This window comes from Lycorma delicatula, chromosome 3 (genome assembly GCF_047948215.1).
Source record: "Lycorma delicatula isolate Av1 chromosome 3, ASM4794821v1, whole genome shotgun sequence".
Classification (NCBI taxonomy): domain Eukaryota; kingdom Metazoa; phylum Arthropoda; class Insecta; order Hemiptera; family Fulgoridae; genus Lycorma; species Lycorma delicatula.
This window is the reverse complement of record NC_134457.1, coordinates 115,223,231-115,245,561: the sequence shown is the minus strand read 5'-3', so window position 1 is coordinate 115,245,561 and position 22,331 is coordinate 115,223,231. Positions and strand designations below refer to the sequence as shown.

The 22,331-nt window shown below is 31.7% G+C and overlaps 1 protein-coding gene across 1 annotated transcript in view; it reads right to left on the bottom strand.

Moving 5' to 3' along the window:
- Positions 1-19,369, bottom strand: part of LOC142321915 (ADP-ribosylation factor-like protein 13B) — a 41,522-nt gene extending 22,153 nt beyond the window's left edge. Inside the window, exons 1-4 of the mRNA XM_075360434.1 lie at positions 19,212-19,369; positions 19,038-19,108; positions 11,748-11,881; positions 6,307-6,422 (exon numbers count right to left, since the gene is read on the bottom strand). Of these exons, the coding sequence (XP_075216549.1) occupies positions 6,307-6,422; positions 11,748-11,881; positions 19,038-19,108; positions 19,212-19,273 (383 nt within the window). The 5' untranslated portion in view covers positions 19,274-19,369. The remainder of the gene's footprint in view (positions 1-6,306; positions 6,423-11,747; positions 11,882-19,037; positions 19,109-19,211) is intronic.
- Positions 19,370-22,331: the final 2,962 nt, after the last annotated feature.

Sequence of the window (22,331 nt, the reverse complement as noted above, 5' to 3'; positions counted from 1 at the left end):
GTATTTTTTAAAAAACCATTCTCTGTACTTTGAACATACATTCAGGTAAATTAAATTAAATTGTCTAACAGAAAAAAGTTTATGGAATAAAATAACATTCTCTATTTTTTACCATTATTATGAATCTAGTTGCACTGCTTCAAAACTCATCAGCAAAGATATATTATTGTTGTACAGTATTCCATTTTTGTTTCAATTGATTTAGCAATTATTCATAAAACAGATTCATAGTCACATTGGAACTGTCAATCATATTAAAAAAATTAACATAATGATGGATAATCTTTTGCTTTTTAGTAATTACTATAAAGCTATATGCTATACTTAATTGTTTATTTTTTGTAATATTTATACATTAGCCACACACTTTAACTTCAAATAAGAATAATAAATAACAGTACTTCTAAATAAAACAAAATATATCCTAATGTTAATTCTATAACTGAAATTTGATTTACCAATGCCTAGTAAATTTTGGCTTTATTTTTTAAAAAGTTATTTTTTACAAAACCTAGTGGCTAATTAAAAATCTAATAACTGTTTGAGGATTATATTTTACTATTTATAAAAAGCACACATTAGATTATAGATTACACTATGCTAATTGTGTTACTAATTTAATCTAATTGTTTATAACTTTGCTAATGACTTTGAAGCATAACTTTATAAAAAAATTGATGATTTATTTTATTTTTCAATCTTTCCTGTTAAATTACATAATTTTATTCCATGCTGAAATATTTCTTCAAAACCATTATGAGTAAGGATAAAAACTCATCACATTCTCAAGTAAGTTTCTCTGTAAAAACGACCTGAGTGATCTAAAAATTGTTTCACCAGTTTGGTACTTTGGAGCATTATAAAGAAGTTTTAGATAAACAGCTACGTAAGTAAAATAAAAATTTTTATAAAAGCCAGGAAGCATGGTGAAGTCATTTAAACTGGATTTTTCAAAAATCTGTTTAAAAACTGTTTACTTTCAATATAAATTGAAATTTACAAATATGCAGAAATGATTTTTTATGTATTACTCAGAATCATATTAATATCTTTAATGGTATTAATATAATTTTTTGTATAATTTTTACAGTACAGAAGTGCACTAAACTTAGTGAACAAGTTATACTGTGTGCAATGTACTAAAAGGTATGCAAAGGTGTGTCATTCACATAATACGAATGCACAGCTGTTAGTTCAGTACAGCTAGCGCAGGATTTCTTTTTAAAGAAAACACTATTTGGATCCACCCTTAATAAAATAAAATAAACAAGACTACTACTGCATAATATTGACAAAAAAAACTTGTTCACCAAAACTACAACCTAAAATTAAAAACAAAAATACTTCAGTTAAGCAGGATTCTATTGGATATACTTTAATAATTATACTATACTGGCAATCGAAGAGTGAAAGAGTGTACTTTTTCTGCCTAAGTAAAAGGATATAATTCTTTTTCTCTTAAATTTATAAATCAAGAATCGAAAACTAATCTCAGAACTGATATTTGAACTAAAAATACATATCAATTTTCTAAAAATATATTTAACTGTTCAGTTAAAGTGATTCTAATAAATATTTTTTTTTTATTATTCCTCCGATACCCTTCAAAATATGACTACTATATCATTATCATTTGTTGTATGACCAACTAATTCTGATACATTTGATTATAGTTATAAAGTGATTACTTATACATATTGATTACATTTCTTTTGTTATTCAAACAACAACAAGCCAACACACAATTGTGTTACATACTGTAAGAAGGTTATTCAATAATTAAAGTCCCAAATTGTTTGTTGCTAAAATTGTTTAAATCATGAGATTTTTTTCACTTTTCAACATCTCTAGCAAAATTAATACACTTGCCCCAAATCTGAATCAGCTTATTTATACCTATTGTATAGAAATCTTAATCCTGATGTCGTACCTCATTCAGCAGATTTTCTTTAACATCATTAACATTAAACTTCTTCTACGTAGTGTGTCCTGAGTGAAATAAATGGAAATCTGATGGGGCAAAGTCAGGACTGTGGAGGGGTAGTTCTTCACAATGAAATTTATCAGTGATTTTTCCAGTTACTTAAGCAGTGTATAATTGGGCGTTATTGTCAAGCAGAATGATGCCTTTACGCTGAGATCCAGGACATTTTTTTAGTACTGCTGACTTCACTTTGTTGATGTGCATGTCACAGCAGTATATTTATTGTTCATAGATCTTCTAGAAATTTGACAAAAACCACACCTTTTGATTATTTGCATGAATTTCCTGCTGATGGTTGAGAATAGAATTTTTTGTTAGATGAACTTATGTGCTCTGTCATTTTGATTCCAGTTCATAATAGTGAATCCACGTCTCATCACAGGTTAGAATACTGTGGAAAATTGGATCACCTTCCTGTTGACACCATTGTTTTAGCTTTGTGCACATACAAAATCTTGTCTCCGTAAGGTGATCTCCCAACTACCTTAGAACCCATCTTGTACCTGGCTTACAATCCTTGAGCTCTTTGTTGATAATGTATGTTATGAATTAATTATACAGACACTCACTAGTAATTTCTAAGCTACAATCTCAATTTTCATCTATCGATCTTCTTAGATGAGAGAATCTATGTAAATTTTAAGCGCTGGAATTGAAATTTCAATTAGATGTCTAGAATGGTGCTCATTAGTCATTGAAGTTTGACAGTCTTTAAATTTTTCTATCCACTTGTAAAAATTTCTGTGGTTCACACACAATTCTGTCCATATTATTTGGTCATACAAAAGTAAATCTTAACTGGGTTTTTATCTTCGGAAAGCAAAAGACAGATCACGCTATTCAACTAATTCACAAACTTCAGTTAGTGTTCCACTAATTAAAACTTCAAAAGGAGTCGTCATTGTAAAATGGGATTATGAGGTCATAAACAAAACAATTTTACTCATAAAATAGATGATCAAAAGTGATCACAAGGTTACTGACTGTTTTGCCTCCAAAGTTGTTTGTGTCTAATTATTGAATGACCCTCATAATTTTATTTATGATGACTGTTACAGTCTATGAAAAATGATAAACATTCTGGGATTTGAACCTAGAATCTTCTAGATAAACACAGACAATACAGGGGCTGGAATGGTAACAATTAAATAATAATTTAAAAAATTAGAAAAAAATAATCTTGTAATTTAATAATGTAGTACAAAAATGAAAACGAAGTGTTGTTTGAATTAACAAATATATAAACATTAAGGTATGAAATGTACATTAAAGTAAATAATACCACATTACAAATTAATACAAACTATGTAATAAATTTTTATTTAAAAGAAGTAAATTAATAGTAAGACTCTAACTAAGTAAATACAAGGTGAGATAAAAAAATAAGAATTTTTTAATTCTGTGCATTATTTTCTTTTTGACAGATTTCATCTTTCTGCCATTAATTTAGGAAACTGCATAGTGCCAATTTAGTTAAGGGTTAAATAGAATTTTTTTCAGCTAAATCTAATACATGATCATGTAAAAATAACTTCTCAATAAAATAATATGATGTTGGATATCTGTACTTTTTACAATTAAAGTATCAGGAGCCTCTTTCAGTAGGAATTATCAGGCAATTATTGGAAGATTTAAACATTACAATGCTGTAACAGAAAGGTAATAGTAATAGAAAGGAATGTTGCTTTAAATAAAAATAACTGATTGTTTTGTTCACAGGATGAGTGTTATTTGCCTTAAAGAACCACAAGATCAGTCAAATTAGAGTGAGTTTGGGTGACGATGCTGAGCCTTGTACAATGCTTCTAGCACATATGTGTCTCAGTTAACTCAAAGAAAGGGAGACTTCAAATCCATCTCCCATTAATTCTGTTTAGTGAAAATGGGGATTAAGCCCTAGGTGCTTAACTCATCTGCTATAGTGGAAGGCTCTAGATCTGTTTTAATTAGGCCTTCTTTAGAATATTTTTTATTCTGGAGTGTAGAGATAAATAAATAAGGTTTAAGTTGCATTTTTGTAACTACATCTGGAACCCAACATATATTTGTTAAATCAGTTAAGTACTCTCTTGTGAAGAAAGCAACTGCCAGTACCAGTCTTATCTCTGCTGAGATCTTGTTGGAATGATAAATGCTGGGTGCTTTTGTTTGGATTGAGACTGGAAGGGTTCCCATTAAGTTTAACATTTTTAACAATCATTCAAGTGGCGTATGGTTGGGGGTAAGTATTTTTGGATGACTGTCTTCCAAATTGGTGTTATGTAAGAGTAATGGATCTACATGAAGATTTTACGATGCCACTTGGTTGGGTTTCTATTTTTAGGAGTTCGTATTTTAATGATATGGATGACATTTGACACCTATAGCTTGTAAACAGTGCAGGGAAGGTTTCAGTCCTTGTCATTATTTTAAAAATAAATAGCATGCTTATGTAGGGATAAAGAAGATTATATTTTGAATAACATTCATACTTGTATTAACAAGCTGAAACTGTTAGCACACTTATGGTTACTCTGTAAAAAATATTATGGTATTAAATTATTATGGTTATTCTGAAAGGTATATTAATTAAAAATAACAAGAAGTATGGATTTGATCCCAAACAATCAATCCATGCAGGCTTAGTTCTTTGGGTGAGCTGATAATATTATTTACTTAGTTCCCAGATGCCCTACTCTCTCTAGTATTTATATAGCAGTTTATAAACAAATATTGCTAGCAGGGAAAATGTATATATTTTCTAAACAGGTTTCATGTTAGTAAAGAATTTTTAGAATGTGTTAATTTAATGTTTTTTGTTTTTTTAATAGTTGCATGTAAATGAAGAAGTTTTTTTTATCAGTTATTGTATATGCATAATAGTAATGTATATGCATATAGTAGTGCATTTGTAGGTTTTTTTTAACCTAATTATTCTATGAACGATTTTTCTTCTTTCCTAAATTGTGTATGTGTTAAAATTATTATTATTATATTAATATTTTATATTATAATTTTGTTTACTGACGTTAAAAGTTTTATTGTTTAATGATGCTTAAATGGTAAATATATGCTAGTGTATTTGTTAATTTTCAAATTTAGAAGTACTTAAGCTAACTGCATTTATATTTAGTTTCATGTGTATCTATTTCTGCCAACTCCTTCTGCATATCTAAAGTAAGGTTAAATATTTGCATATGAAATAAAAATAACTAACCCATAATTTGATGCTAACTATTTTAAAAGACAACATTTGAAAAGCATTATTTTTTTAGTACAAATTTTTTTAAACTCAGATTTAATATATTTTAAACTTTTTAGTTTTATTTAAAACTGATTATGCCTACAAAACTACTTCTTGTATAGAAAAAATGGCATTCATAAGAAAGCAGGTAAGAAAGCTACATATTAAATAAAAAATAAAACAAGAAATGCAGAAAGATAGATGAATAAACTGTTAATGAATGAATTGAGGTTCAATGGATTCTTATTAAATCTTTTATATTTTTACTCGATCAAACTTCTTATATATTACGATTAAATCTGGCTAATTATTATTATTATGCTGCAATAATCCAAGATTAAGCAATGATGTCGGTAAACAAATTAAAAGGTTTTTCAAATTATTGTAAACAGCACAGTACTTTTTCATTTAAAAATTCATTCATTTAAGTATAAACCTATGAAGGGACCACCAGACAAACTTTCTCTTTTAAACCTCTCATTGATAGAGTAAAGTTTACAAAGCTTAACTATCTTAAAACCTGTTTCTACAAAATAAGCTTCAGATATTTAAAAAATTTACTGAATGTAATACCTGTCTTAATTATAGATGAACAGATACATAGGATTTAGTTGTTTCTACTTGGAAAACACAGAAGTTGGACAAGGATGAATAAATTACTAATTGTTAAGTGTGGGTGTGTGAATGTGAGCAATGAATTTGTCTTGCATTCAAATTGAGGTCCTCATTAGGACTTCATCACAAATTTACACACTTATTGTAAACAGAAACTAGTGCTACTTTTGTAAACAGAAACTAATTAGCATTCACTCTCTGAACTCGGGTTCAGTCAAAATGAGACCAGCAATAACATTTTGTAGACTAACTCAAAAATCAATGAAAATAACGTTTTTGGCATTAAGGTAGTCTTTCTGAATAATTGATTGTTTAGCATTGGGAATTTCAAGGACATTTGAGAAAGCACATGTTCGCATTACAGTCTTAGATCACAAAACTAAAATCTTGATTTTTTTTCTAATATGTATATCTAATAAATATTATTAAACATATATGTGTTTATTAATGTGATAGGCATAAAATTAAAATAATAGACACTTACACTAAAAAAGGTTTTCCTGCCAGTTTTTCATTAACTAGAAGGTCTTCAAAAACCTTTTTACATTCATCCAGTCTATCAGAATCACTAGCATCAACTACAAATATAATGCCATGAACCTGCAACACAAACATACACCATTACAAGAATAAACAACAAAAATAATACAAACATGATATGATTAGTTTGAGTCATAATTAGTTAAAAACTAAACTTTTGCAATAAAATTATCAATATTTGATAATTTTAATGATTATTAATAATCAATTTTGTGATTAACTAAAAATTTATTACAAAACTATAAAACTTAATAATTATTCTAATTTATTATAATACTAAAACCTTTTTTCTCTCATACTAATCATATGATTCTGTAACAAAATGCTGTAGGACGTCAGTGATGGCACATAGTTTTGTTTACCATCTGTGCCAGGTTGTAGTTTTGGTTGAGAATGCTACTGACCATAACTTTAGTGACAAAATGTCCTTAAAAGAGAAGTATAGCAGAGCCATTCTAGTACGGTGCTTTTTCCTCTAATTATAGCTATACATATACTCCCTTCTGAAAGCGCCTTGCTATAACTGCTCGGCTATACATTTGAAATTTATTTAATACTGAAGATGTTTACTTAAAATTTATATAAAGTTTACTTTTAATCTAACTTAAATTTTGATCAAGTAAGCATTTTTGTTAACCTGTATTATATTTCTAGTAAAAAAAAAAAAAACTAACTGCTTTTAATATTAACTAATGCCTTTAACGAATAGTTTGACAGCAAAATTGGTCAGTCATGGATATGTTCTGTAATCAAAATATATTGTGCTGATCAGCAATGTGATCTTTAAAAGTTAAAATGGCAGGATTACAGCTTTTTTCCATTTGTAAATTTAATGGTACAAGTTTCTCTCAGTGGAGAATTGAAGTAGTATGTGCTTTAAAAGTGAGACATTTATGATTGTTGGTGGATCTAAATGGAAACCATCAATGTTAGCAGACTGCGAAAAACAGGATAAAGATGATGCTGTTGCCATGTTTACAATTATTGCAACTCTTCTAAGGAAATGCTTAATAAATTAAAATTGATCTTTACACAAGAAATGGATTTTAGTAAGATGTTATTATTAGACAAATTTCACCAATTAAAAATGGATTATAGTGATATAATATACAACATATTACAAATGTTGAAAATCATGCTCTGCAAAACAAAGACTCTGGTGAATCAATCAGTGATGCTTCCATTTTAACTAAAGTAAGTATTACAACTGCAGGCAACCATGGCTTTTGGTGGATGAAAGCAAATGACTAAGCTCTACGCTGTGCTACTTGATGAAGAGTCATCACTAGTTGAATTCAAATGGAAAAATACAGCATTGATTGCATCTTCTCATTAGAACAAGAGAAGGTATGGGTCAAGACCAACTTTTCATTCAAAAGAAACTCAAATCAAATTCTCTACTAGTAACTGTCAATGAAAACTTGGTAATGCTAGAACAAACAATACAGGTAGGCAAAAGAATAAATCTAAAATTACTTGTTATTCAAGTAAAAAGGGGCCATTATGCAAGTGATTGCCCTAATAAAGCTTCTTACAATGAAGCTGGTACTTTTAGTGCAGAAGCTGCAAGTTTTCAAGTTTCAATAATGACTACTGGGCAATGGACAGTAGAGGTTTCACCCATATGAATTTTAACTGTCACTTCTAGTGAACTGAAAATCTACAATGGCATGGAAGTATCAAGTTGGGTAACAATACAGAATTACCTATAAAAGGAATTTGGACTGTTACAATACAAAAGTTAACCACTGGAAAGTGGGATTTCCAAACAGTCAATGTATTATACTCTTAAGAAAAACTTATTTTCTGGAGAGGTAACAAAAATCATAAAAGAAAATAATACTGCTAATATTTTTGATGGCAAAGAAAGATTTATGTCCACAGCTGTTCACAATAATAATAATAATTTTTATCAGATGGCCTTTCAAACAATAATTCAGCCTGAAGTCAATTAAACTCAAATGGGCACTAAGGTTAGGATTTCGAATGAACATACTGGCCACTTACATGTTAAAACTCTTTTTAACATGTAAGTGTAATAAAGGGATAATAGATCATCTTGAAATATTAAGTGACATTCAGTTTGTGTCTAAAAGCTGAATCACACTATAAGGCATCTGAGCATGATGAAAGGATATTCAGTAACACCTGTGATCCAATGTCAGAGGAACTGCTTGGTGGAGCTAATTATTTTATTTAAACATGACTTTAGTGGTTTTCAAAAAGGTTTTTTCCAAATCAGCTGATTCGGAAGTCGAGAGTTCCAGCATTCAAGTTCTAGTAAAATCTGTTATTTTTACACAAATTTGAATACTAGATCGTGGATACCTGTGTTCTTTGGTGGTTGGGTTTCAATTAACCAAACATCTCTGGAATGGTCGAACTGAGACTGTACAAGAATACACTTCATTTACACTCATACATATCATCCTCATTCATCCACTGAAGTATTATCTGAAAGGTAATTACTGGAGGCTAAACAGGAAAAAGAAAGGTTTGAGGTTAAGATTAAATCACTCAGGGTAGACAATACAGTTGTAGTAGATAAGCATAGATTTAAAGAATTTTCTTAATCAGAAAGGAATTGAACTTGAGACTACTGCACCTTAAACAGTTTAACAGTTATCTGCTGTTCAACAAAATGGCAGATAACAAGATATGTATGCAGTAGTTGAAAGAGCTTGCTCAGTGATATTGTAACAAGATCGGTATAACAGATTCCTACCAATTATTATGAAAGTAATAATTCATATAATTGGAGGAATCCAGAAATAAATAAAAAGCAGAACCTTTTTTGTAAAGAATATGTCTGTTTTATAATTGTCTTTTGTTAGACTCCTTGCTAACACATAATAAACACCTGTTGTACAGTGAGAAGAGACTAGGTTTGGAATTTATGGGAACAAAAGCCTCGATCAACTGTTCTCACATTTTGACTTCGGTCTGGTCTGGCAGGTAAAGAGGCTAGCAGTATAAATAGCTCTGGAAGACCAGCTAAAAATCAGTTCTGTTCTGCGAGACATTGCTATGTCAGTCCGTGAGGCGAGGCTGAGAGTTGTATGGGTTCAGCGGATTTCTGTGAACCAGTCCAGCAAGACATTACTGCAATGGTCCAGTGAGGAGGGTCACAGGTGTAAGTCTGCGAGATGAGAGTACAAGACATCAATCCAGGGAGGAGAGTCCTGAATCCAGTTCAATACGAGTAAGGTGATGCCGTGAGTAAATCCAAGTATACAAGAAATACTTCGGTGAGTTGCAGTAAAACTATAAGTGTATAAGTGAAAGATATAATGCAATAAACTTCATACATAAAATGTTAGGGTAGATAGCAAAGGTATTTGCAAGTGAACACTATATGATTGTTTGTTAATACAAGACTAGTGGTTAAAAAGGGTTAAGACTGGTGGTTTCTTTTGTTAATAGGTCCGAACCCTAGTTTTCTATTTATCTACTTGGAGTAAATTCTGAATGATTATATATTTTGAACTCTGTCTTATGTGTAATCTGTATTTATTGTTTACTATTGACATTTTATCACTATTTGATAAGTAATATTTTGATTGTTATTCTTTGTTGATTATGCTCTGTTTTTATGTCATATTTACTGTTTTGATTATGTTATCTATTATGTCATGTACCACATTACGTATTAATTGTTTGATTTCTTATTATTGACATGTAATATTATTATTGTTTACTACTATTATTCTGATTATTATTGAGGTTGTCATTACTATATTAATATTTGTGTTTATTAATTGTCACTTATTATTATTATTATTATTATCATTATTGTTATTAATTTGTATAGTTGTAATTATGAACATTTTAAACCAATAAAATGTAATTATATAAATATTCTAGATTGTCAACGTATTTAAAACAAGTTCCACTATCTCTGTGGGAGGAAGCTGTAAAAACAGCTGTTTACATATTAAATAGAACAGCAACTGTTCAAGCTCCTGACTCTACTCTGTGGACACTAAAAAAATTTTTCTTGTATATTTAAAGGTTCTGACTCTGAAGCATATATGCATGTTCCTGATCAACTGCAAAAAAATTACAGTCAAAAAGTTGATTTTTGTTGGACACAGAAAGAAATAACAACGAATATCTGAAAACACATAGCAAAAAACAACAGCATTTCAAGAAAGTGAATATTTTCTTCAACCAAGAGATACCATTCATTGCCTAAAATGCTATAAAATAAACTACTCAGAGCTCAGAGTTGTGAACCTTTAAATTCCTTTAACGCTTCAAGAGCTATGAGCTTCACTCAGTTTGAACAGTGGAAGGTGCCATTTAAAAGAAATAAAATCACTTGAAAAGAACAACACATAGGAAAAAGTGCAGTTACTCAAAGACAAGAAAGAAACGGTACATCATCTGCGGTACATATTTTCATTGGTTCCAGAGTTATAACCAAATAAAATTTTAATTCATGAAATATTTGGATCTTTCAAGGGAAGGCACATCGATTCGAATCAGACTTCATCTCCTTTTTTTAAATTTATTTAAACATATATATTTTTTTAAATTTAAATAATTGCTTTATTAATAATTATTAACCTGTAATTGTAAATAAAATTTACAATAAATAATTATTCAATAATAAAAAAATGAAAAAAATATAAGAAGTTATTACCGAAATAAAATTTTATGTACTTTTAAAAATGTGTAGATGTAATTTAACAGGCATTATTACATATGCATATATGTAATAGATTTGGTGAAACAACTGATTATTTAATAATATTAATTGAAAATTAAAATTTAGAATCGTATTATTTTTGGATTTTCTAGTTTAATTTTTTTTAATTATTCTGGAATTTCTGTTTAATTTTATCTACATTAAAGTTAACTGACTAAAAAAAAATAGACCCTCACAAGAACATATACATACAATACATCTTATAGCAATATACACTGAGGAATAATGCCCGATCATGAATAAATTGCAGAAAATTCTTATTTTTTAGTTCATTACTCCTGTTGAATTAATAATTGTACAAATATCTGATGTTAATAAAAACTAATATTTCAGAAAATGTGTTTATTACACAACTTTATTAAAGAATTGTAGATCTCACTTTCAAATGAAATAAGTTTAAATGAAGTACAACAAAAAATGTGTATAAGTAATTTAATAGGCATACAAGGAAGTCATGTGGTGTTCACATCAGATTTTTATTACTTCTCTAGAGAAGATCATCCATGAAAATTTCCAAAATCAGTAAAAATATAATCTTTTTTTATTTTATTTGAAGAAGTAAATATAATATATTTTTGCAATTCTTTAAAAACATACCAATTAACAAATTAAAATATGTAATAACATAAAAATCTTAAAATTACTATTTGTAAATGGAAATTTTAATTACTTACATCTGCAAAATATCTACTCCATATATCTCTTATTTGTGGACCTCCACCTAGATCATATATTATAACTGTATATCCCCTATGAGAGAGCTTCATAACATTAAAACCAACAGTAGGTATCACATTCTCTACTGGTTCTGAAAAAATGTACATTAAGATATTGGAAATACATCTTATAGCAATATTATTTTATTTTATATTCTATTTATTGCAAAATAAATCATATTTGCTACTGGAGAATGTTAATTACATAAGATATGTTAATTAGAGAATTACAGGCATGAACAGAAATTAAAGGTTGGAAAAGTAAAGAATGGCTTGATCATCAGCTAATTTAATAGTTAAGGTTAACTAGGTGAGCATTAAATGATGTTTGCTGATATCATACAAAGTTCAGTATATATTATTAAGAACATTTAAAGGATTTATTCATTAAATGGTCAACCAATTCATGAACTTTGTTGACATTGATACAGAGGGACATAAATAAACCACTGAAAACAAGTGGTGAACACCATTTAAGTGATCATATTGTTAAATTCATCTTTTGCAGGCTCCATCCTGAATATAAATCATGTATTCAGCCTTTATTTAATGGTATCGACGAGCTACACAACAAATGACCACAACTTCTTGACACTTACCTTAACTTCTGGATAGTGATACTTCTAAAGTTGTCAAAAGACAACTTTTGAGGGAAAATTAATACTTTTTCATATTTCCAGTTCTCAACTAGTCATTCTTTAAAATATAAAGACTATTTTTAATAACATATCTTAATATGTTGAATCCATATTGTATATAGTTACCGCTGGATAATGCAATTTATTAAACATTAACAAACTACTTTAATATTCACTGATAGGAATCTTCATTTTTAGCTTACTTAAGTTCAAACAACAATCTGAATTACAGATACTTCTATCTCAAAATAAGTCATAACAATGCCTATACAAGTTAGACCATAATTTACTACAACAAAGCTTTAATACAATGAATGGTCAAAATACATGTTTATAATCTTAAATGCTAGTCAGTCCTCACTAAGCTATCATTAGTTGTTATATTAAACCTAGACAAAACAAAAAAAAAAGGTGTACAAATGCAAATTCTAGGGATGTAGCAAATTTATTATCTTCCATCAAAGGCATTCATTTTGCTTAAGTTTTAGCCAAGTAAAAATGTGTATAATGCAATTAAATAGTTATGTGTACTAATTGTGTTCTAACTCAATCAACTCACAATAAAATGATTAATCATAATGCATTATATAAAATAATAATAATAATTACATAACTCAATCAACTGTCAGCATATACACAATAAAATAAAAAACTGAAAAGCTGAGTAAATCTAAAAGAATGTTTATCAATGCTGCACTGATTGCATAACATTAGGACTACATTTAACATCTTGATTCCCCCCCGAGGGGAGAAGATCCCACCTCATAGCGTGTCCGGTCGCTACACCACCCCCTCCGTTCCTAGCCAGTAGTGCCTTTAACGGAGGACATCTTCTCACCCTCAAACTGATTGCGCACCACAGCTTTCAGTTCAGGCCCCGCAGAGATGCCACCCCGATAGTAGTTTTAGTTTTATGCCTTCAGAAAGAAGACAACGGACACCTGCAGCTACCACGTCACCCTCAGGAACTAAGCTAGAAGCCTAACCGCAGAATGAAGACCCCGCGCCTAGCCCTAACTATTAGTGAGCCAACTTACTGAATGTCTCAGATCTGAGTAACTACCACTTCAAGAAAAACTTCCCACTAAAGTTTAACACAGCGAAATTTGGTCCTAGCTCCCTTAAAGAACCCCGTTTAGTATAACTCAAAGTTCAAACTATCTGACTCCCCTTCGGTCTGCCCGGGAGAGGACACCTACTAAATCCCTTCGGCAGTCCTGCTCAGGGTGAGGAAGTGAAGGAAGCCAGCAACTATTGTCCACTCTCTACAAGTCCTCCAGTTGACTCGTAGATCCGAAACAGAGTTTACTCTCTCGACTTCCCTAGTAACTCTGGTACGCTCAGCTTCGTACCGGGGACATATGTGTGGACATGGTCCACGGTGTCATCGACCCTACAGTCCGGACAGAAGCCGGAATCGACCAACCTAAACCTAGCCAATTTATCCCTAAAGGCACCATGTTCGGAGAGGAACTGCGTCGTGTGCCGATTGGGGTATACTCAGCTAACCGCTCGCAACTCTCTAACATTGGGGAATATACCATGCGTATAACGACCTGTTGAAGAATCGTTCCACCTATCTTGCCAAGAGTCAAAATCTCACGCATACGCCCTGAAGTAAGAAGGCCTCCCTTCTTTGCAACATACCGCTGGCTACGTTCCGTAGCCGAAATATCCACAGGTTTGATGCCTGCGATCACAGTTACTGCCTCTCGCGAGACAGTCCTGTAACCGCCGACAACCGCTTATAAAAGAAGACGCTGGGCTCTTAATAGAATGTCCCTATAACATTTGTACCGCATACGATAAGCCCAGACGGGCGCAGCGTACAACATAATGGCCTCGCAAACACCTTTGTAAAGAATCCGCATGGTACGGAAATTCAACCCCCAATCGGGATGGACTACTCTACGGACGCGGAAGAAAGCATCAACTGCCTTCTTCGCCACATACTGCAGGTGCTCCTTGAAAAGAAGTCTCTCATCAAGGAGTATCTGGGTCAACACCCAGATACTTCTGAAGAGTGACATACCTAATTGAACGACAGTCCATCACAACCCGCGGGTGGCGAGTTGCAACTAGCCGGCCCTTCAAAAACATCATAGTGGTTTTCTCCGCACTGAAAACCATCTTATGCTGAAGACTCCACAATCGCAAAACCTTTCATGTCTGTGCCGCTCGAAGCTCAATCTCAGCACGCGAAACGCCCTCGACCAGCAGCAGCCCATCGTCGGCGTAAGCCACAACGCGACAGCCACCAGGCAAACGCAGTCGCATGAGAGAGTCGAACTCGATGGTCCAGACGAGTGGACCTAATACACTGCCCTGTGGACATCCTTTAGACAGGGTCTTTCCTACTTGCGAACTGCCGTCACGAAGGACAACGGTTCTTTCGCTGAAGTAACTCGAGAGAGTACTAATTTCATTCCGCGTGCAACCACGCTTCTGCAATTGAAACAAGGCAGAGGGCCACCACAAGTTATTAAATGCCCCGGATATGTCCAAGAAGACACCGAGTACATATTTGCACTCACTACCTGAAGTCAGATCCAGGACCCTAAGAATCGCGTCCTCTGTACTCTTGCCGGATCTAAAGCCATACTGGTCGTCCATCAGCATGTGATTTGAAGTCAACCTACTACTCTACCTTGCGGAGGTAGAGTACCTTTTCGAAAACCTTTCCAACAACTGGCAAGAGCGTCAGAGGACGGTAAGAACTGACGATCGGGTCCTTGTCGCCACCTTTGAATAACAGCTTCAAAATACCGCGCTTTCAGCAAGACGGGAAATACCCGGCGAATAAACACCTATTGAATACCCTAGTCAATGGGCCAAGAATGACAGGCAGAGTGCGGAGTTCCACCTTAATACCATCATATCCGGGGGCTTTGTTCCTAGCAAAGCTACAGATTACTTGGCGGACTTCCGCTTCAGTAATCTCCGAAGACACAGAGTCAGTGTTAAAATCTACAATCGCCGCTCGAACTCTCCGATGATACGAGGTCTCACCAACCTCGATATCATCGGGGAGCAGATCGTCCATCAGAAGAGATAGAACACGATCTTTCTCAACTACAACGCCGTCTTGGGTTGAGAGAGCCGACAGAAGATTGTCCTTTTTCCGCTTGTGACCAAGTACTCGATAAACAACACTCCAAGGGTCTTTATTCCCCTGCTCTTGAACAAAAGAGCGCCAGGAATCTCGCTTCGAAATCCTAATACTATGAAAATTCTCGTTCCTTTTCTGACGATACTCCGCAAACAGGACCTCGCGCCGGTCAGGATCACGCGCACATTGTGCGGCTCTCCTGAGTCGGCCCACGGCCTGCTTTATCGCAGTCAAGTCCCGAGCCCACCAACCAGCTACTCTCTCTCGACCCGTGCTCCGGGGGATTGAGAGTTCTTCTGCGGCTTCAACCACCGCAGAAGAGAAATTCTCTGCCATGTTATCAACACAACAGGGGCAATGTGTTTATGTTGTTTTCGTGTGTGAAGTAACTTGTCTACAAGTTTTTTATCATTTTATTTCTATTCATTTTATGTTTCATCAAATAGCAATGGGTAAAAGAAAATGTATGTTTAATGTTAAACTGCAACAGGAATACAAAGAAGCTACATTTTCATACCACACTGCTAGATACGAACTCAGTTTCAAAACATCAGACTGCACATCTAAACTGGTTAAAAAGTTATATGACCCAAAATTTTCATCTGCTAGAACCAAAACCGAGGCAATTACTATTAGTATTATTTCACCATTTATATTTGAAAATGTGTTGCGTTCTTTGGAAAACATTAATTATGTAACACTAATGAGGCATAGCTCAAACAGAAGTGAAGTAATACTTGTTAGTAAGATAACTTGTAAGATATTTCAGTCTGGCGGAGGGAATTCAAGTTAACTTTTAATTTCAATGAAGTGTCAGGTGAAATTGGTCAAATTTTGACTCTGTATCTTTTGCAGTGTGTGAAAAATACAAACTTGAAGAAAAGTTGGTTTGTTATACTGATGAAAACAGTAACAGTCATTTTGGTGGTGTGAAGAGAAAAGGGAATTAAAATGTATTAAGAAAATTCAAAGTGATTTAGATAGACCTATTTTAGGAATTGGTTGTTCAGCCCACATTGTACACAATTCAGTAAAAACAGCATGTGATTCTCTACCCCTAGACATAGAAGTTATTGTTACAAAAATTTATATTTTCACATACATACAGTAAGATAACAAAGTAAAGATAAAAAGTTCTGCAAATCTGTGGAAACAGATTACAAAAAATTATTGTCTCATAGCAGCACAAAGTTCCTTAGTTTGTTACCGCAATAGAAAGAATTCTTTCCATTTTTGATGGCCTAAAATCATACTTCTTATCTTGTGACAAATGCCGATAATTATTATTTTACTTTTTTGAAAATCTAGAAAGTGAACTATTTTTGAAATTTGTATGTGGTGCTCTACAGTTATTTAATAATGTAGTTCTGAAATTGGAAGCAAATTCTATCACAGCAACAGAAGCATTTCAGACATATTCTGAATTAATTTGTCAACTTCAGGAAAGAAAAACCCAAAAATTTATACCATCTTCTGTCAAAGAATTGCTATGTACTCTAAAAGAAAATAAAGACGTTCAGGAACAAAAATTCTTCTGATGTTTAGACAAGTTGTGGAGAACCAGTTTTGATAAAGTTATTAAGTTTTAGTGGATAAATTTACAAACTGAAATTGCCTGGTCTGATTTCAAAGAGAGTGCAAAATTTGTTAATGAAATTGTAAAAGATTCCATAAATACTGTTGACCTATTTTGATTTTTTTTTACATTGTTGAACCAGGTAATTCAAAATCAAAGGGTAGGTTGTGGTTCATGTTCTGAAAAAGTACCAGATACTATTGAAGAGAAGTGGAAAGCAATTTTTAAAGTGTTTCAAAAGATTGATATTTCATGTTGCAATATTTTAAAATAGATCAGTTTGTGATGTCTTTGTGTGGGACATCTGCTTCAGTTGAGAGAGTTTTTTCAATTATGGGGAACATTTGGTCTGCAGAAAGTAGACTTTCAGTATCTACTGTTAAACATCTGCTAAATGTTAAAATTAATTCACAACTTTCTTGTTGTGAATTTTATGATGTAATTAAAACAAACCATTTCTGAAAAAACATGTCATGTCTCGTGAAAAAAAACCTGAATAAATAAAATTTAATGTTTCAGTAAACTGTTAAGACTTTTAAGTAATTTAAAAAATATGTCCTGGGTTGGACCCAAAAAATATGGTAAGCCTAATTATTGTTAAAAGTTTTGTGACTTGTTTGGAGAGTCCAGAATAACACTACAGCTGCTACTATGTAGTGTAAATGGCTGATAAACTACTGTCAGGGATTCTATTATTACATATGTGAAGTGGTAGCCCTAGTAATTAAGATTTTTTTAATCCTGGTGGTAAATAGAAAAACATTTTGTACAGCCTTTGCTTTAAAATCAAACTAAAGTCAACACTAAAATCAAAGTCAGAAAAAAATTATAAAAAATCCTTATGGCTCTTTTGTTCAGATTGATTATATTTAAGAGATGAAGCCCTACTAATCAATTTCAGTACAAAATATTTTAAGCATTTTTCTATTATATTCATCGTTTTAAACAAAAACATCATCACTACTATTCTGGCACTTTTCTCTGATAATGAAATATAGTAATACTTTTTTTTAATGGTTTCCTCTCAAACCCTTACAAACATCTGATTCCTTCCACACCTTGGTAAGGTTGGAATTGTGATGAATTATCTTTTCAGCAAAACAGTAAAGAATGCTTTAAACATGGCGATATTAAGTATTAAAAAATTATTAATGAAAATATCAAAATGGTAGTTTAGAAAACTGTGATTAATATTTCTGTTTAGTTGATAAAATAATCATTATCAAAATCTCTATAAAAAATATTTTTTTTTAATCTCTTTTAATACATCATGTTGCCACAGATTTTATTATTGTTCTCAACTCATCTCTACAGAAGTGTTTTAAATAGGGTTCTTGACATAAGAAAAGTTTGCAGTTATTAAGACATCACAAAGTCAAATTTAAGAAATCTTTAATTATCCAAGTTATCTATTCCAGTTTTCTTTTTTTTTTTGTTTTTTACAGCATTTTATGACCAGATTACCAAAATTAACAATTTACTATAAAAAAGGACCCTGAGTGGTCACTTACTTCAATCTAACATGCAATATTAGTGGACCTATTATATAAGAGAAAATGTATTTATAACAACTTGTAACAAAAATAATTAAATATAGTATAATAATAATTGAAACAGTTTGAGTACAAAATTAGTACTCTCATTCATGACACCATGGTTTCTGAAATTATCACATTATTAAAACAAAGAATATTTTAATTTTCAAAAAAATTGTATACAATCATTGATTAAAAGGTAATAAAAAAAAACCCAGAAAAATACTTTTATGTAACACTTTAGTAGCTATAAAAACACTTTTGCTTACTTAAAATATTTTGGATTTACTTTTATTTTTTTCATAATTTCCTTTTATTCCAATAAAACTAATAAAAATAAATTTAAAAAATGCATTAATTTTTAAATATTTTGCTGCATTACGTACGTACCGTTACATAAACTATTAGCTGTACTCGACTTGCCAGCGTTATCTAAACCAACCATCAGAAGTACAATTTTCCTGAAAAGAAAACAACATATAAGTGACTAGGACATACTGAAAATAATCACACAAAAATTCAAATACAACCGTTCGAAGTAAACATGAGAAAAACGATTCTTACTTCTGTCTTAATCTAGATGAATATTTTCTTATAAGACCAAACGCCCGGCAACAATTCCCCATTTCTATTAAAACTTATACCTAACCCATATTTAAAACATACACAGATTTAAAGTATTATGCACTTCGACATTATCCTTGTAAAGGAACGGTACACAAACACCGTCCAGGTTAAAATAAACAAATCATAAACATTTCCAAAGCCTTCTGAATTAATAAACAATAAACGGTACACACATGCCGGTTAAAACAAGTGAACTCAGCGGGATAACTAAAGATTGAATTCGTTAATTAATGACTAAAAATTATAAATTAATGTTTTTTAACATTTAAACAGTTTAGATTTTTTTTATAGTTCTTGAGACTTTCCCAGACTTACCTTTTTTTTGTACAGAGCACAAATTTACGTATCGTGATAAAAAAGAAGGTTTTAAACTTACAGTAATTCCGGTCTTATTTTTATTTAGTTATTGAAAACATACTTCTTTTTTATACCTTTTTCTTTTTTCAAATTAGTAACCTTTAAAAAAACATTAATTTATAATTTTTAAAGTTCACTTCTTTCGAGTCATAGGCTATGCTTGTGGAAATTATTTCTTCCCTCCCGGTATGACAAACCAAAAAGTTCCATTCTCTTTGAGGTAATAAGATAATTAATATACAAACAAAAATAAAGTATAATTGTGAGAAAATCATTTATCGCACATTCACAAAACTTTTTTATCTGATTCAACGAGACTAGAAACATTCAATGACTAGTCGTGGAAACTCATTTAGACCAATCTGAACTTCTAGCCTTCTCATTGTGCCGTTCAATTTTTTTTGTCTTCAGTCATTTGACTGGTTTGATGCAGCTCTACAAGATTCCCTATATAGTAGCAGTCATTCCATTTTGGTATACTTGCAACATTCCTAACAATTTGTTTTAAATTTTCCAAATGTTATCTGCTTGCACAATTTTTCCCATCTACCTGTCCCTCCAATATCACAGCCAGGATGCCTTACGATATGGCCTAAAAGTCTGTCCCTTCTTTTAGCTGTATTTATCTAAATGCTTCTTTTTTTCATAAATTTGGCGCAACATCTCTTTATTTGTCACTTTATCCACCAATCTAATTTATAACATTCTTCTATAGCACCACATTTCAAAAGCTTCTAATCTTTTCTTCTCAGGTACTCTGATTGTCCAAGTTTCATTTCCTTATAAAGTTATGCTCCAAAAATTTACTTTCAAAAATGTTTAAATTAATTTCTGATGTAAGCAAATTATATTTCTGAATGAAATCTTATTTTGCCTGTGCTATTCAGCATTTTATATTGCTTCTGCTTTATTAATACTACTTCCCAAATAACAAAATTCTTCTACCTCCTTAGTCTTTTCTCGTCCTACATTTATATTCAGTCGTTGTCCATCTACTTTATTTCTAGTACATTACATTACTTTCGTTTTGTTCTTGTTTGTTTTAATGTGGTAGTTCTTGCATAGGACTTCATTGTTTCTTCTAAATCTTTTTTACTTTCAGGTAGGATTACTATATCATCAGCAAATCATAGCATCTTTATCTTTCCACTGCACTGTAACTTCGAATCAACACTGTTTAAAATCATTAACTTTGCTAATTCTATGTAAAGATTAAAAAGTAATGGGAATAGGGAACATCCTTGTCACCCTTTTATATTATGACTTCTTTCTTTTGCTCTTCAATTATTGCTGTTTGGTTCCTGTAAATGTTAGCAATTGTTCTTCTATCTCTATACTTGAATCCTACATTTTTTAAATTCTGAACATTTTATTCCAGTCTACAATTATCAAATGTCTTTTCTAAGTCTATAAATGCCATGCATGTTGGTTTGTTTTTCTTTAATCTTCCTTCTACTATTAATCTGACGCCTAAAATTGCTTCCCTTGTCCCTATACTTTTCCTGAAACCAAATTGGTCTTCTCCTAACACTTCTTCCATTCAATTCTTCTGTACAGAAGTCCAGTTAAGATTTTTGATGCATGACTAGTTAAGCTAATTGTTCTGTATTCTTCACATTTATCTGCTCCTGCTTTCTTTGGTATCATGACTATAACACTCTCTTTGAAGTCTGACGGAACTTCCCCTTTTCCATAAATATTACACACCAGTGTGTATAATCTATCAATCGCTTCCTCACCTGCACTGCACAGTAATTCTACAGGTATCCTATGTATGTATGAAAGAGCCTTTCACCCATTCAAATCCTAAAATACTCTATGAACTCCAGATCTCTATAACACCAGTTTATAATTCATTTCCTCTGTATAACCCTTCAATATATTCTACCCAACTATCAACCATTTCTTTCATAATATAAATCACTATACCATCTTTATTTAACACATTATTAAGAGTCTAACTTATATACCACAAAATTCTCCTTAACTCTCCTGTATGCTTCATCTATTTTACCAATGATCATTTCTCTTTCCACTTTTCTTTAATCCACTCTTCCTTTGCTAATTTGAACTTCGTGTTTATAGTATTTCTTAACTGTCGATAGGTCCTTTTACCTTCTTCATCATTAGCATTCTTATACTTTTTATGTTCATCCATCAGCTACAATAATATATTCTCTGATATCCAAGGTTTTCTATCAGTTCTCTTTGTTCTGTAAAGTTTACTTATGATGATTTCTGATTTAAGAATTTCCTTTTTAACATTCTCCCATTCTTCTACCTTATATTTTTACTCAGACCTCTGCAATGCCCTCCTCAAAATTCTTCTTTACCTCCTCTTCCTTAAGTTTCTCTAAATTCCACTAATTCCTCTGACACCTTTTCTTTAGGTTTTTAAACACCAATCTAAATTTCATTATCATTAAATTAGGTTGCTATCAATGTCTGCTACTAGATATACTTTGCAGTCGACGAGTTGATTTCTAAATCTTTGCTTAACCATGATATAATCTATCTGATACCTTGCAGTATTACCGGGTTTTTTCCACGTGTATATTCTTTTTTTTTAAACTGGGTGTTGGCAATTACTAAATTATACTTTCTGCAAAACTCAATAAGTCGGTCGGTCCCCTCTTTCATTTCTTTTGCCCAGCCCGTATTCACCCACAATATTTCCTTCCTTGCCTTTTCCGATGCTTG